The 15,305-nt window shown below is 31.0% G+C and overlaps 2 protein-coding genes across 3 annotated transcripts in view; one reads left to right on the top strand and one right to left on the bottom strand.

The window, feature by feature from the left end:
• Nucleotides 1–150: 150 nt before the first annotated feature.
• LOC139510436 (craniofacial development protein 2-like) lies at nucleotides 151–4,327 on the bottom strand. The gene is made up of 2 exons (XM_071297018.1): nucleotides 3,939–4,327; nucleotides 151–346 (listed from the first exon to the last, which is right to left on the bottom strand). Exons 1-2 carry the CDS (start codon nucleotides 4,325–4,327, stop codon nucleotides 151–153), a joined length of 585 nt encoding a protein of 194 aa, XP_071153119.1.
• Nucleotides 4,328–4,834: 507 nt separating this feature from the next.
• LOC139511417 (carboxypeptidase N subunit 2-like) overlaps nucleotides 4,835–15,305 on the top strand; it is a 28,171-nt gene continuing 17,700 nt past the window's right edge. Inside the window, exons 1-9 of one of the 2 annotated variants that reach the window (XM_071298126.1) lie at nucleotides 4,835–4,946; nucleotides 5,704–5,908; nucleotides 6,810–6,881; nucleotides 9,648–9,719; nucleotides 10,269–10,340; nucleotides 12,147–12,218; nucleotides 12,973–13,044; nucleotides 14,471–14,542; nucleotides 14,769–14,840. In XM_071298126.1, the coding sequence (XP_071154227.1) occupies nucleotides 5,748–5,908; nucleotides 6,810–6,881; nucleotides 9,648–9,719; nucleotides 10,269–10,340; nucleotides 12,147–12,218; nucleotides 12,973–13,044; nucleotides 14,471–14,542; nucleotides 14,769–14,840 (665 nt within the window). In that variant the 5' untranslated portion in view covers nucleotides 4,835–4,946; nucleotides 5,704–5,747. The remainder of the gene's footprint in view (nucleotides 4,947–5,703; nucleotides 5,909–6,809; nucleotides 6,882–9,647; nucleotides 9,720–10,268; nucleotides 10,341–12,146; nucleotides 12,219–12,972; nucleotides 13,045–14,470; nucleotides 14,543–14,768; nucleotides 14,841–15,305) is intronic. The other variant, XM_071298127.1, reaches the window with a different exon arrangement.

Below are 15,305 nucleotides of genomic sequence, written 5' to 3'. Positions count from 1 at the left end.
CAACTGTTTCACTTTCTTCCAAGTTGTTACATTTATGAATTCCTAGAATATGACAGCGATTCTTTAGTTCTAATTTGAAGTCATTGTGCGTTTTTTAATCTCTGAGTTTCTCTGTATCAAATCTCTGTACCCTGCAAGGTTCTGATGCTCTCAAAGTTTGAGTTTGATGTTTGCTGTGACAAAATAATGGCCACTTTCTACATCAACGCCTCGCCTTACTCTCATGCCTTGTAAGGATCTCCTCCATTTGCCATTAATTGCTATGTGAACAATCTGATTGTTATCTTTGCTTCTGGTGATACTCAAGTCAGCTAATGGACTTCCTTGTGTGGGAACACTGTTCAACCTATTAAAAGATTGGTCAGCTCACGTAAGTCTACTAGAAGTTCCCCCTTTTCGTTCATTATTCATTCCACATCTATGTTCCCTTTTCTCGATCTTGATATCTATATCACTAATGGAAAGCTGAATACTAAAATTTATGATAAAAGGGATGATTTTTCATTTCCTATCGTTAATTATCCGTTTTTAGATGGTGACGTTCCCTTGTCACCATCTTATGGTGTTTATATATCTCAACTTGTACGATTCGCTCGAGTATGTAACAATGTTTTAGATTTTAACGAGAGAAATTTATGTATTACTGAAAAATTATTACACCAGGGTTTTCGATATCACAAACTAGTCAAAACATTTACTAAATTTTATCATCGGTATAAAGACATCATTCGTAAATATAACTCAACATGCAGACTTCTAATACGTTCAGGTATTTCACATCCAATTTTTTATGGTAATATTCTTTATAAAGCACAAAGGTGTCAGTATTCACCTCAGAAACTTACAAAACCTTTGAATAGACTTATTAAGAAGGGATATAATTACGATACTGTTGTCAAGTCATTAAAGATTGCATATTTTGGCGTTAATATTGAGTCACTGGTAAGGTCTTTGCATCGGAACTAAACACATTTATTCTAAAAACAGTTGTTGGCATGACACGGGTTATGTTCTTCTCATATATGTTATGATAGTATGATACTAAACCCCTAACGGGACGGATTGTGCCTGATGTTCATATGATGAAATCATAATCTTTCAGTCAGTTAAATTGAAGTCTGGAGCTGGCATGTCAGTTAACTGCTAGTAGTCTGTTGTTATTTATGTATTATTGTCATTTTGTTTATTTTCTTTGGTTACATCTTCTGACATCAGACTCGGATTTCTCTTGAACTGAATTTTAATGTGCGTATTGTTATGCGTTTACTTTACTACATTGGTTAGAGGTATAGGGGGAGGGTTGAGATCTCACAAACATGTTTAACTCCGCCGCATTTTTGCGCCTGTCCCAAGTCAGGAGCCTCTGGCCTTTGTTAGTCTTGTATTATTTTAATTTTAGTTTCTTGTGTACAATTTGGAAATTAGTATATCCCAAGTATGTTCAGCTTGCTTTGCCTCATTTCTCTGAATACTTGGGCTTGTTTTCTTGTCTCGAACATAATACGGACATTCCAAAAGCCAATTTTAAGTTTTTGTTTACTAACATTTAAACAAAATATTAAATTTATTTCTGATTGGATGACCAACCTCCCATCCTCTTTTACTTAAGTGTTTCTGATAACTAGTATTTTTTTTCTCAAGTGAGCAATTCACTTCACTTGTGAAACCGCGAACAATATAGATTGAAACAATGTGTCTTACTTGATGAATTGACAATTTATTAAATCAAATGACAAATTTGAAGTCAATACTTGCTATCTTTAACAGTTATTTGCAAGATGTTATATAGTCAATACATGCTGTAATGTGCAAATAAAAATTAAAAAAAATGCTCTTGTTTAATCACTGAAACTGCAGAAAACATGTGTTACAAGCCCAGACTCACTTTGATATCTACCAGCTTGTTATTTACGAAATCTTCTTTCAAGTGTTCGGTTGTGATCAGATTTCTCAAGTTTTGAACATTTGGCAACTTTAATTTATGTAAGTAAAGAATTGTATTTAATATATCATATTATAACTTTATGCTATTTTTAGGAATTCTGGACTTTTTGCCTCAAATCATATTAGCTAATTCGATAATTAACAAATAACATAAATTCGATGTATTGTTACGTAAATCTTACTAGCGTTTTGACGCGTATGAGTGTGGTTTACGGATTACAAAATGTTGTTGGTCCAGCAAAATTACATATTTTCAATTTTGCTGGATTGAAACCAATTTCATTTCTAACTTACACATTATTTTGGAAATTTTTTAAACTTTCTTCTTTGAAATCTGCCTTGGAAAAAAACCAAAGAGATGAAAGCGGTCACAGGCTACGAGTGCAATATTTAGCACTCATTTATGTCAAAGAACCGGAAGAAATATGTCAGACGAAAGATCAAAAACAGAAACAAAGGGATTGAAGCCCACATTCTGATGTATTTAGTGAAGATAAGTCAAAAAGGACTTATTATGACAATGAAATCGATAAACAAGACCACCGAGGAGTTCGCACTCACAGTATTGCTAAGGCAAAGAATGACAATATGTCTGTTATTGAAGATATGAAGGGTTTAATGTTTACTGAAAAGAAAGCTGGTCCCAAAATTAAAAAAAATATATACAATTCACTATGACCTTCCACCCGTAAAGGGGTAGATGCTGCCGTTTTGTAATGTGAAAAACTTGAGTACAACGTCTTGTTTACATAAGAAGAAGCTATGCAGATTTTAATGGTGGCAAAACAAATTTTGAATATATATTTACAACACACATTGTTTTTTACGGAAGCCCATTTAGGACCTCCTAAAAGTAATTTGAATTTGAATTCAAAATCACAAATTTAAATCGTTATCACGAATTGTATAATTCATTTTCTCTAATTGTGCTATTTTCACATTTCCTGACCGGTGTGAGAAAAATATGTCTCATCACTAGTGAAAAATCTGTTCTCGGCAAATGATTGGTTCAAATTTAATTGTGACGTTAAATTTTCTTGTTTTCTTCTGAATTCTTTATCGTGACGTCATGAAAAAAAGGCGACCATGCATGATTACGTCACATCAAAAGTACACAACTTTCCTCAAAATTTTTAAAAGGAAGGATAAAATTCATTAGTGAAACAGATTCCACGACTGTAAATCGTGTATTGCGATATTTTTCCACTCTCAACAGTTTAATTTAAATTTTTTAAAAGCTCGACAAACCTCGCGCTTTAAATATTAAAATATTAAAATTAAATGTCTCGAGTGGAGAAATATCGTAATACACTTCACTTGTTGCAATTGTGGAATCTATATATAACAGATGAAATTCGTGATAACGAATTGGTGAAAATCGTGATAACAGATTTTGTAATTCGAAATAATGAATTAAATGCGTTATCGCACTTTTTGGTAATTTGTATTTATGTATTAAAATTGTTATAACGAACTGTATAATTGGTTATTACAAATTATTTTCGTGATAACGATTTTTTTGTATTAGTTATCAGTTTTTTTGTAATTTGGGATTCTAGATAAAAATTCATTATCACAGATTTTTTTCGCTCACCTGAACCACAGCGTTAAGTGAGCTTTTTCCTCACTTTTCGCCTGTCGCTATTTATAAACTTTTTTTTTAATATTCTTCACTGAAACCTGTTGGCCAAATTGAAGAAACATGGTCATGTGTGAACAATTAAGTTTTAACTCATTTTATTTGTAAAATTATCAAAAGGGATTTAACAGAAACTGAAATTTTTTTGGTAAATTATTATGAACAATATCGTATGCTTTTTCTCTCAACATAAATTAATTGATAGACTCTACTGTAGGTGTAAGGTTATTATCATTTTAAAATAACAGATATTGTTTCAGGTTTTGTCAAATTCCTTTTGCTAATTTTACAAATAAAATGCGTTAAAACTTAATTGTTCACACACGACCATTTTATGACATATTGGTCAGCTCACAAAAGTCTACTAGAGATCCCCCCTTTTCGTTCATTATTTATTCCACATCCATGTTTTCCCATTGTTCTTTCAAAACCACTGTAATCATGTCCTACTTTAGTATTGAAATCTCCCATGATGATTGTAAGTTCTTTTTGGGTGATTTTCTCTATCTCAGTTTGGAGAATTTCACAAAATTCACTCTGCATTGCTTTATCAGTTTCATTTGTTGGAGAATAAACTTGGATGATTGATATCTTTATAGGTTTTGTATTCAGTCTTGCTGTTATTATTCTTTCATTGACTGGATTGCACTCAATGAGTGATTTTGTAGCCGATTTGCTGAGGATTATGACAACTTCTGGTGTTTGTTGTCTTTTCTGCCGGAGTATATGGCAAAACCTGTCCATTACTTATGCTTAGTATGTGCAGCTTGTTTTCCTTAATTTCTCTGAATACTTGGGCTTGTTTTCTTGTCTCGAACATAATACGGACATTCCAAAAGCCAATTTTAAGTTTTTGTTTACTAACATTTAAACAAAATATTAAATTTATTTCTGATTGGATGACCAACCTCCCATCCTCTTTTACTTAAGTGTTTCTGATAACTAGTAAATTTTTTTCCCTCGAGTAATTCACTTCACTAGTGTAACCGAGAACAATATAGATTGAAACAATGAATCTAACATGATGAATTTACGATTTATTAAATTAAATGACAAATTTAAAGTCAATACTTGCTATCTTTAACAGTTATTTGCAAGATGTTATATAGCCAATTATTATACACGCTGTCGTTAAATATTTTTACTTTAATACACTTTAGTACGCTCGAAATCTTACTTAGTACAAGTGTAAATAAAAATTTAAAAAAATGCTCTTGTTTAATCACTGAAACTGCAGAAAACATGTGTTACAAGGCCAGCCTCACTTTGATATCTACCAGCGTTTTATTTACGAAATCTTCTTTCAAGTGTTCGGTTGTGATCAGATTTCTCAAGTTTTGAACATTTGGCAACTTTAATTTATGTAAGTAAAGAATTGTATTTAATATATCATATTATAATTTTATGCTATCCTTAGGAATCCTGGACTTTTGCCTCAAATCATATTAGCTAATTAGATAATTAACCAATAACATAAATTCGATGTATTGTTACGTAAATCTTACTAGCGTTTTGACTTATTATGACAATGATATAGATGAACAAGACCACCGAGGAGTTCGCACTCACAGTATTGCTAAGGCTACGAATGACATTGTGTCTGTTATTGATGATATGAAGGATTTAAAGTTTACTGAATAGAAAGCTGGTACCAAGACAATGAATGAAACATTTCACTATGACCTTCCATCCGTAAAGAGGCAGATACTGCCGTTTTGTAATATGAATAGAAAAAGTCTTGTTTATACACGGAGAATTGTACACGTATAACTGGTGCCGAAACTAATTTCAAACATATCTTAACCACACACATTGTTTTAAGGTACTGGATGTACAAAAACTATCATCTCAATGTCGAAGCAACATTATTGAAATACGAAAATATATGTCAAAAGAATGTCGAGGGTTTATCCAGTAACAGTCAAAAAGATTTTATATCTATAAAAACAATCAAAATGTGAAAGCCTCTTCTGAAAATGTATGATATTTGATACCATGAAAGAAAGGGAAATATATCTGGCCGGAATGCGTTAAAAAAAGGCTTGTGGCCATTGTTCTTATCTCGCTTGCAAATTCATAGATGACTGTCTTCTTTTGGAATTGATTTTTTTTTATTACAGATAACATTAGGAAAACAAGGGAGGAGAGAATACAATACAGGAAAATGTTGACCACAGTTACAATTATTTTGTTTATTAGCTTATTAAAAGGGCATTTAGTTATTGGATGTGTATTACCTTGTACATGTGCTGATACAAAAGTGGATTGTTCTTCAAAGAATTTAACAGAAATACCACCAAGTATTCCCTCAAATACAACAGAATTGTAAGTACTCTAAATTACATTTGCTGTTACCTAAAGTACTTGTGCATTCGTGATAAAAGCAAATCTATAAAAGTTCATCGGTCGCAAAAGTTCTGTTATTTACCATTTTACATTAATCGATAAATTAAATAATTAAATATTAAAAATGCAAAAATCGTTTGATTACTAAGATAGCTAGATCTGGTGCGTTGACAAGTAAAAACAAAGGTTTATATTGCTTTTTATTACTTATTTTATTCAAGTTTATTCATTAACTTGCATATCTCCAATTGTGTGCTTTTCATTACTTCATTCACGACTGAATAACACTTATTTACAAATATAAGTTATGTATTATATTTTACTTTTCAGAAGAGTCCTGTTTGTCTAATTCTAAATTCTTTCCTTCATTTTGTCAATTTAATTATAGTCTGTGCTACTATTTTTTCTTAAAATGTCCTGTCCAAGTCAGGAAAATGGCAGTTGTTATCTTATAGTTCATTTCTGCGTGTGTTGCATTGTCCTTTGTTTTTGTTGCACTTGAGTGTTTCTGTTTTTTCGTTGTTTTCCACTTATAGTTGATATGTTTACCTCAGATTTAGTTTGTAACCCGGACTTGTTTTCTCTAAATGGATTTATGACTTTTGAACAGCGGTATACTACTGTTGCCTTTATTTATACTATTGTCGATACTATCAAAAGATAAACTGTTGATTTTCATTTCATACGTTCAAATATTGTCCATCAATTTGTCAGTTTATCCTGATACCGGTAACATTATATTATTTATATATATTCACTAAAAGATGATATTTTTTTCAATTCATATTTGGAATAAGATCTAAATTTAATATTCATTAATCGTCTGATGTATCGTATCTTTTTTCTTTCTATTCGACGTTTTTAATTTTCATACTTTCAGAAATCTTAGTGGAAATAACTTGACCTCATTATTACCGAATGACTTATCTGATTTAACATCCCTTGTGATACTGTAAGTATAATCAATGCATTATAATTTATACGAGCGTTGGACGTTAAGCAATCAACAAACAATCAATTATACGACTAAAACATGTTTGCGTACGTATAACGTTCTAATGTTGTCAGCGTCATCGCCTTCGTCGTCGTCGTCCAAAGATATTAATTTGGTTTCAAGAAAATATCATGGATCTTCATGAAATTGTACCACAAGGTTTCATACCACAAACGAAAGCTTGGGATTGATTTTAGGGTAATTACTATAATTGTTTAGGAATAAGAGTCAGAAAGTATGTGTGTCTCTATGAAATTGTACCACCAGGTTCCAGTTCTGTCGATACCTGTTACTTGGCATTGCACAAGGTCATGTTTTTCTCTGTCTGTTTATGATGTCTTTACACTAAATCCATTGGATGTTGGATGTGTACGGATTGATAGTTTAGTCTAAGAAGCATGATTATTTTATTAGTTGTTAGTGGCTTTGAACTAGCTGTCAGATAACTGCGAGTACTCTCAAATATGTTCCTACTGTCTTTTTGTTGTCGGAATGTATAAGTACCCGGTCACGTCTACTTGTATGTTTGTTCATCTGATGAGTTAAGCCTTTTGTATCTGATTTTTATAGTTCGTTCTTATTTTGTACTGTTATACCACTGTCCTAGGTGAGGGGGAGTTTTGGGATCCCGCTAACATGTTTAACCCCGCCATATTATTTATGTATGTGCCTGTCCCAAGTCAGGAGCTGGTAATTCAGTGGTTGTCGTTTGTTTATGTGTTACATATTTGATTTTCGTTTTTTTTTTATATAAATAAGGCCGTTATTTTTCTCGTTTGAATTGTTTTACATTGTCATATCGGGGCCTTTTATAGCTGACTATGCAGTATGGGCTTTGCTAATTGTTGAAGACCGTACGGTGACCTATAGTTGTTAATGTATGTGTCATTTTGGTTTCTTGTGGACAGTTGTCTCATTGGCAATCATACCACATCTTCTTTTGTATATTTGATATGCTGAATCTTATCATTTGTGTAGATTTTTATACGCCCGGACGTATATGGAATACCGTTGTCCGTCTCTCCGTTCGTCGTACCGTCCGTCCGTCCGTCGTCAACATGTCGGACAAATACTCAAAAACGCTTTAATCAATTTGCATAAAACTTTGATGAACTGTTTATATCTATTGACGTGAGCTCCTTTTCGTTTTTTTTTTTTATAAATTTTAGATTTTACGTTTCCGAGTTATGGGTTTTTATTCATTTAAACAAGGATGATTTTCCAGTTTTCGGACAATAGATAAAGAATGCATTCACCAACTTGCAAGAAATTGTGGTGAATTGTTTATATCCATTGACATGAGCTCCCTTTCGATTTTATAAATTTTTGATTTTACGTTTCCGTGTTACAGGGTGTTATTCATAAAAAGGGAGAATTTCCAGTTTTCGGACAAAAATTCAAAAATGCTTTCGACAGTTTCTTTAAAAGAGGGATGAAAGATACCAAAGGAGCAGTCAAACTCATAAATCGAAAATAAACTGACAACGCCATGGCTAAAAATGAAAAGGACAAACAGACAAACAATCGTACACATGACACAACATAGAAAACTAAAGAATAAACAACACGAACCCAAACTTTGGTGAATTGTTTATATTGATGTAAACATCTATTGATGTAAGATCCCTTAAGAATTTTATAAATTTTACATTTCACATTTTTGCATTATGGGGTTTTATTTTTTTTAAAGGGGGGATTTTCCAGTTTTCGGACAATAACTCAAAGATGCTGTCAGCAATTCTCAGGTAACTTTGGCGATTTGTTTTCATCTATTGATGTAAGCTCACTTTTGATTTTCATAGATTACTAACATAACATTAAGAATTGATTGAACTTTTTATAGTCTGACAACATATTTAGTAAGTATTGCACAAAAGCAAGAAATCTTTACTTGAATACAAATTCAATTCATATCACCAATTTCAAGTTCTTTGACTACATCTATGCAGAAACCTTTAATATGTCAAATATTTAAATACAATCCAAATTCAGACCTGTTTCAAGCTTAAATATTATGTCCTTTTTGCCCCAAATGTTCAGAGTTGGACTTCTGCGGGCGTATCTAGCTGCGCTCGGCAAAGCAGTTTATTGGTTTTGGGTCGTCATCTTATCAAGTTGGTCCAAATCGGGTTCAAAAGTAAACTTTGGATTTCAACAAAAATTGAATATATGGGTCTTGTTTTATTTGCTGATTCGAATCGTATATTTAAATTTTGCTTTTGTGGTCTCATTAGCAAAATGGTCCATATTGAGAATCCGAAACTAAACGTATGTTTAATTTAATAAAAAAAAATCAATTATCGAATTTTCTGTGATATGCTATTCTGACCATGTATTTTTTCGAATTTCGGGATGTGGGGATTTAAATTTCTTTAAATTCGGGACCTCGGAATTTCATGTTTTTAGGCCCGGGATTTCGGTATCTTACTCCCCCCTTATATATACATACCTCCTTTAATTGTTACATACTTATGTAATTTTGCTATCTTATTGAATGCGTTAATTTATGTTCGTCAAAATATTTGAGTACCGTGAAATCAGAAACTGTCCATTACTCTATTTTCTACCCACACCTCCTTTATACATAATTTTTCTATCTTATTAAATGTTTTTAGGCTGCCAGTTTACAAATATAGATCAACCTTTGATTGGTACTTTTGGGAATTATTATCTTTCTTCAGTATATTCTCAAGTAATCATATTAATTATAGATATTTATTTTAGAAAGTTAAATGATAACAACTTAGAACGTTTACCCGATGATCTTCTGTCAACTAACACAAATCTTCAAAATGTGTAAGTGTTATTAATGGCTCTCTCATTCTCTATCTTATTGTATATTTGTTTACGTACCTTTATAATATAATTTAAGTTCGTCAAAATACTTGTGTACTGAGGAATCTTTACCATCAATCTATTTTCTACGCACACCTTTATCTATACCTGCACATGCATTTTTTCTGTCGTATAAACTGTTTTATGAACTTTTTGGAACTTTGGATCTTCAATGCTCTTCAACTTTGTACTTGTTTGGCTTTATAGCTATTTTGATATGAGCGTCACTGATGAGTTTTATGTAGACGAAACGCGCGTCTGGCGTACTAAATTATAATCATGGTACCTTTGATAACTATTATGAGTGAGTATAAATGTATATAAACGTTGCATCAAGAATATAAAGAAAAATATTTTTTTTTACAAGTTAGATACCTTGTCATGTTTTACGAATATGTTAAGCCTGAGGTACATAGAGTGTTTAACCGCTGAAAATTTTGGTACGTTTAAGTATCAGTATCTTTTTCATGTATATTCTAACATTATCATGTTTATTGGTTTTTGTTCTAGGGATTTAAGTGGTAACAACATAATAAGTGTACCAGAAGGTCTGTTATCAACGAATACGGATCTTCGAGTTTTGTAAGTGTGATTAATGTCTTATCTTGGACTTAGTCTTATTATAGATTGCACTGTTCATTTAATCGAATATGCATCTTGACATATTGTTAGTGTATAAGTAGCACAGGGTGTAATTGTTATAATACGTGAATTTATCGGGTCAATAAAATTCACATTGAACGAGGCAACGCTTAACCCATTATGAATATTATTGACCTGATAGTTTCCGTATTAGGACAAGTAATTCCCACATCGGACTGTAATTTATCCGGATTTTGTTATGTCATCACTTATTATATTCAAATTCAATTGTTAGGACAATATTGACCAACTATATTAGATACTTGATCTGTATCTGTGAAAAATAAAAGGATTATAAGGCAATTCAAAAATATCTTTTTTTTATTAGGTCAATGGTGTAAGGGAGATAATTCCAATTGACTGAATCAAAAATTGGACAGAAATTTATTAGGACAATAGGCCAATCAAATGCGAGAATTGCTCTTAATTAGGATAATAATGAATAATGTCTAACTCAGAATTTATCATATTTTAGATTCTATTGTATATTTTATTACGCAAAAATATAAATATGTTATTATACTTATATACCGAGAATTCAAAAGGATTAACCTTATTCTATTTTCTACGCACACTTTATTTCTACATGCTTATTAAAAAATAGTATAAACTTTAATCTCGTTCAAACCTAAATGGTTTCAGTTGAAAGCTATAAACAAAGCGTTTAGAATATCGGCTCAAAAACTTATAAAGCTAAGATAAAGAAGTTTGCGTTCAATTGACTAATTAGATAGATAGATCTTAATCTGATAAACATAGTATGTCCATGTCAGATTTGCTCTAAATGCATTAGATTTAGTGGTATAAGCCAAAATAATTTATAGCTATGCCTATTCTGTTTTTTTTTTATACTCTTATTTGTTTATTTAAGGAATTACTATAATTTTTTTTCAGTCTATGAAGAAATAACATAAAAATATGTGGTGCACACTGAATAACGCGCGTAGCGGGTTATTTCAACAGTGTGCACAACATTTTTTTATGTTATTTCGAATAGACTGACAAAATATTACAGTTATTTCTTATAATTCAATTCTAAATTCTATTTAAAACCGGCGTAAATCATGAAAAAACGTTGATGACGTCATGGTGACAAAATTGTGTCTATGATATGATAATCAAAACGACGTCAGCTAATCAGAAGAAGAGTTACATTCTAAATTAAATTATTAAGTAATTATCATAAATTAAGCTGCTCCGGTGTTCAAAGCTTTATTTGATTGTTTTAACATTCCGTTGTATAAAATAATTTCAGGCATATTGTAAAATTCCTAGAAAAAATAGTCATTATGTATAATGACTGTATCTTGCATGCCTAAAGTTTTTAGGCATTTTAGAAAATGTCTAAAGTTTTCAGGCATTTTAGAAAATGTCTAAAGTTTTCAGGCATTTTAGAAAATGTCTAAAGTTTTCAGGCATTTTAGAAAATGCCTAAATTTAGAACATGCCTGTAAAATATAGCTTGTTGTTCGGTGTGAGCCAAGGTTCCGTATTGAAAGACGTACCTTGACCTATAATGGTTTACTTTTATAAACTGTTATTTGGATGGAGAGTTGTCTCATTGGCACTCATGCCACATCTTCCTATATATATATACACGTTGTATCAAGAATATCATAAAATACATATTTAATCTTGTTCGTACATAAAGAGATGATCTTTTGGAACGTTAAATTGGTACATGTACTTTTGTTAAGTTTAGTTATGTATATTCTTACATGATCATGTTCATTGATTTTCTTTCAGAGAGTTAAGTGATAACAACATAATAAGTTTACCAGACGGTCTGTTGTCGACTACTACGAACCTTAACTCTTTGTAAGTGTGATTGATGTCTTTATCAGTATTATATAATATATTGTATTGTATATTTAGACGGACATAATTAGAAAAATATGGTAAATGTGATTGGTAATTAGTTAAGATTTCATCTTATTATAAATTGCCCTGTTTAGTTGATTACGTAATATATATATATTACATTACATGGTATTTCTTAATCATAAGAAATCCGATGGACAAGGTATAATTTGCAGTTGTCACTACACACAGGCAGACATATACATATATATATTACATATATATATATATATGAAGTTTAAAAATAAAAAAATCAATAAAAAAAATTAATAGTAACGCCGTGTGAAGTAGGAGATTCGGTAAAAGCGTTTACTGCAAAAATGCTCTATTGATAATGCCATTTTTTTGTGTTATTTATTTTTAAACTATAGTTTCTATAATAACGTCTTTTCATTTATCATCTGTATATTAGTAAACGATCTTTCCTACAAGGCCCCTGAATCGTTAGGAGGAACCATACATGTACACAATAAATAAATTATAGAAACACCTAAAAAGTGTATAAAACAGTGTAGGAAACAGTAACTGTAATTATCTATAAATATGTCGGATAATAATAAACTCACCATAGATACGATCATGATGTGAAAAAAATAATATCAATCTATTCTGATTTATAACAATATAACAAAGAAGATGTGGTATGATTGCCAATGAGACAACTGTCCACAAGAGACCAAAATGACACCGAAATTAATTGATTTTCTTTCAGAGCGTTAAGTGATAACAACTTAGAAAGTTTACCAGAAGGTCTGCTATCGACGACAACGAGTCTTGAACAAATGTAAGTGTGATTGATATTGTATCTCATAATCGTATTATATATAGATTGTATTGTATATTTAATCGAACATGATTCGAAAAGTATGGTAGGTATGATCTGTATTTACTCATTTCATCTCAATATAGATTGTTTTGTATAGTTGATTACGTATATATGTAATTGATATTTGTATTGTTTATTTGTGCATTTGTCTATCCTGAATGTTTTCATTTATTTGTATTGTAGTTTTATCATGAGATGTTCTCATTTTAGTGTTTAACATTGCCATGAAAACGGGAGATTTTGCTAGCCACAAAACCAGGTTCAACCCACCTTTTTTTTCTTAGAATGTCCTGTACAAAGTCAGGAAAATGGCATATTGTATCTTATAGTTCGCCAGAGTGTGTGTGTTGTATTGTCGTTTGGTTTTTTGTTGCACGTTAGTATTTCTATTGTTTCGTTGTTTACCTCTTATATTAGATGTGTTCTATCAGTTTTAGTTTTTTTGTTTTCTCTCAATCGATTCATGACCTTCGAGCAGCAGTATACTACTGTTGCCTTTATTCTTCAATATAATTGTGAACCGATACCTCAATAGTTTAATCATCATTCTACATACTTAAACATGTTCAACTTTTAATCTCGTTTGATGTTTAATGGTTGCAGTTCAAAGCTATACACAAAGCGTTAAGAATATCAGCTCAAAAACTATATACCAAGTCAGGAATAGGACAGTTGTTGTCCATTCGTTTGATGTGTTTTATCATTTGGTTTCGCAATTTGATAAGGGACTTTTCGTTTTGAATTTTCCTCCGGATTTAGTATTTTTGTGATTTTACTTTTGAATGCATGCAGACATTTGAAATATTTGTAACTTGAGTAGTAGAATCTTATTTGAGTATACATGCATTTTTGCATTTTTTGATTAATTTTCTTCCGAACGTTTAAATAATCAAAATTTAGGAAGTTTACTTGAAGGTATGTTCTTTTCGAAAACACATCTTTCAAATATTTAAGTTTGATTGAATTTTATCTCAGGCCTCATATTATAAGAGATTGTATGGTATATTTAATTTTGTATAAATTTGATTTTTTTTCGTCAAATACTTTTGTACCTAGAACTCAGTAGGTTTTTTATCGTTCGATCTTCTACCAACACATACTTTTTACATACTACTGTATATATCATAAGGTTGCAGTTAAAGGTATAAACGTTGCATCAAGAATAAAAAACAATTTAATAATTTTGGTACATATAAATAAATAAATAAATAAATGCAACAGTAGTATACCGCTATTCAAAATTCATAAATTGATTGAGAAAAAAAAAAACAAATTCCGGGTTACTAAATAAAGCGACAAACCTTTGAAACCGTTGGTACTTTTGATTATCACAATCGTTATTAAGTATATTCTTTTATAATCATGTAAATTGATTTACTTCCAGATATTTACAGAATAACAAGTTAGTAAGTGTACCAGAAGGGTTGCTATTGACGACTACGGTTCTTCAGTTGATGTAAGTGTGACTGATCTCAAACTTAATCTTATTATAGATTGTACTGTATATCAATTCAATCGAAAGTGAATCTATAATTATTGTAAGTAAGATTGATATAATTCTCATGATTTATCATACTAGAGATTGTATTGTATATTTGATTACTTACATGGTGCTCCTTTTGAATATCAGTATCTTTGTTAATTATATTCTTTTATAATCATGTTAATTGATTTTCTTCCAGAACTTTACAGAATAACAAGTTAGAAAGTTTACCAGAAGGGTTGTTATCAACGACTACGGCTCTGGTATTTCTGTAAGTGTGCTTTTTACCTAAACTGAAACTTTATCTTGGTAAAGATTGTACAGTGATTTCATTGAAGGAAGTACACCACTAATTCATGGTCCCATTGCTTTCTATGTTAAATTCCTCCATTTCAAGCAGGCACACCTCTTTCATTTTAAGTTCAAATAAAGTGGCAATCATTGCATATTAAAGCAACACTTTATGGTGTCTTGTACTGAAAAAATCAACATACCTTTAATGGCATATAAGAAAGAACTGGTTCCCGGAACTTCGAATGTACCAAAACAGGTACTTCAGATCGGACAAACAGACAAAATGTACCCTCTTTTTAAAATTTAGTGCAGTTTTTTTTTAATATTCAAATTTATAAATCCAAAAGTGTTCTACAATGATCACCAGTCCTTCAGCTTGCATTTGATGCCAAAAATAACTAAATAGCCTACATATTTTGAAAGTTACACTCATGCGTAGGAA

This window comes from Mytilus edulis, chromosome 2 (genome assembly GCF_963676685.1).
Source record: "Mytilus edulis chromosome 2, xbMytEdul2.2, whole genome shotgun sequence".
Taxonomy (NCBI): domain Eukaryota; kingdom Metazoa; phylum Mollusca; class Bivalvia; order Mytilida; family Mytilidae; genus Mytilus; species Mytilus edulis.
The sequence above is the reverse complement of the archived record's forward strand: the minus strand, read 5'-3'. Positions and strand labels throughout refer to the sequence as shown.

Excerpts from the sequence above, each read along its gene's own strand:
- LOC139510436 (XM_071297018.1), bottom strand. The coding sequence starts at position 4,327 with ATGGACAGGTTTTGCCATATACTCCGGCAGAAAAGACAACAAACACCA. Across the intron at positions 347-3,938 it reads GGGATCTCTAGTAGACTTTT|GTTGAACAGTGTTCCCACAC; the intron begins GTGAGCTGACCA and ends ATCTTTTAATAG.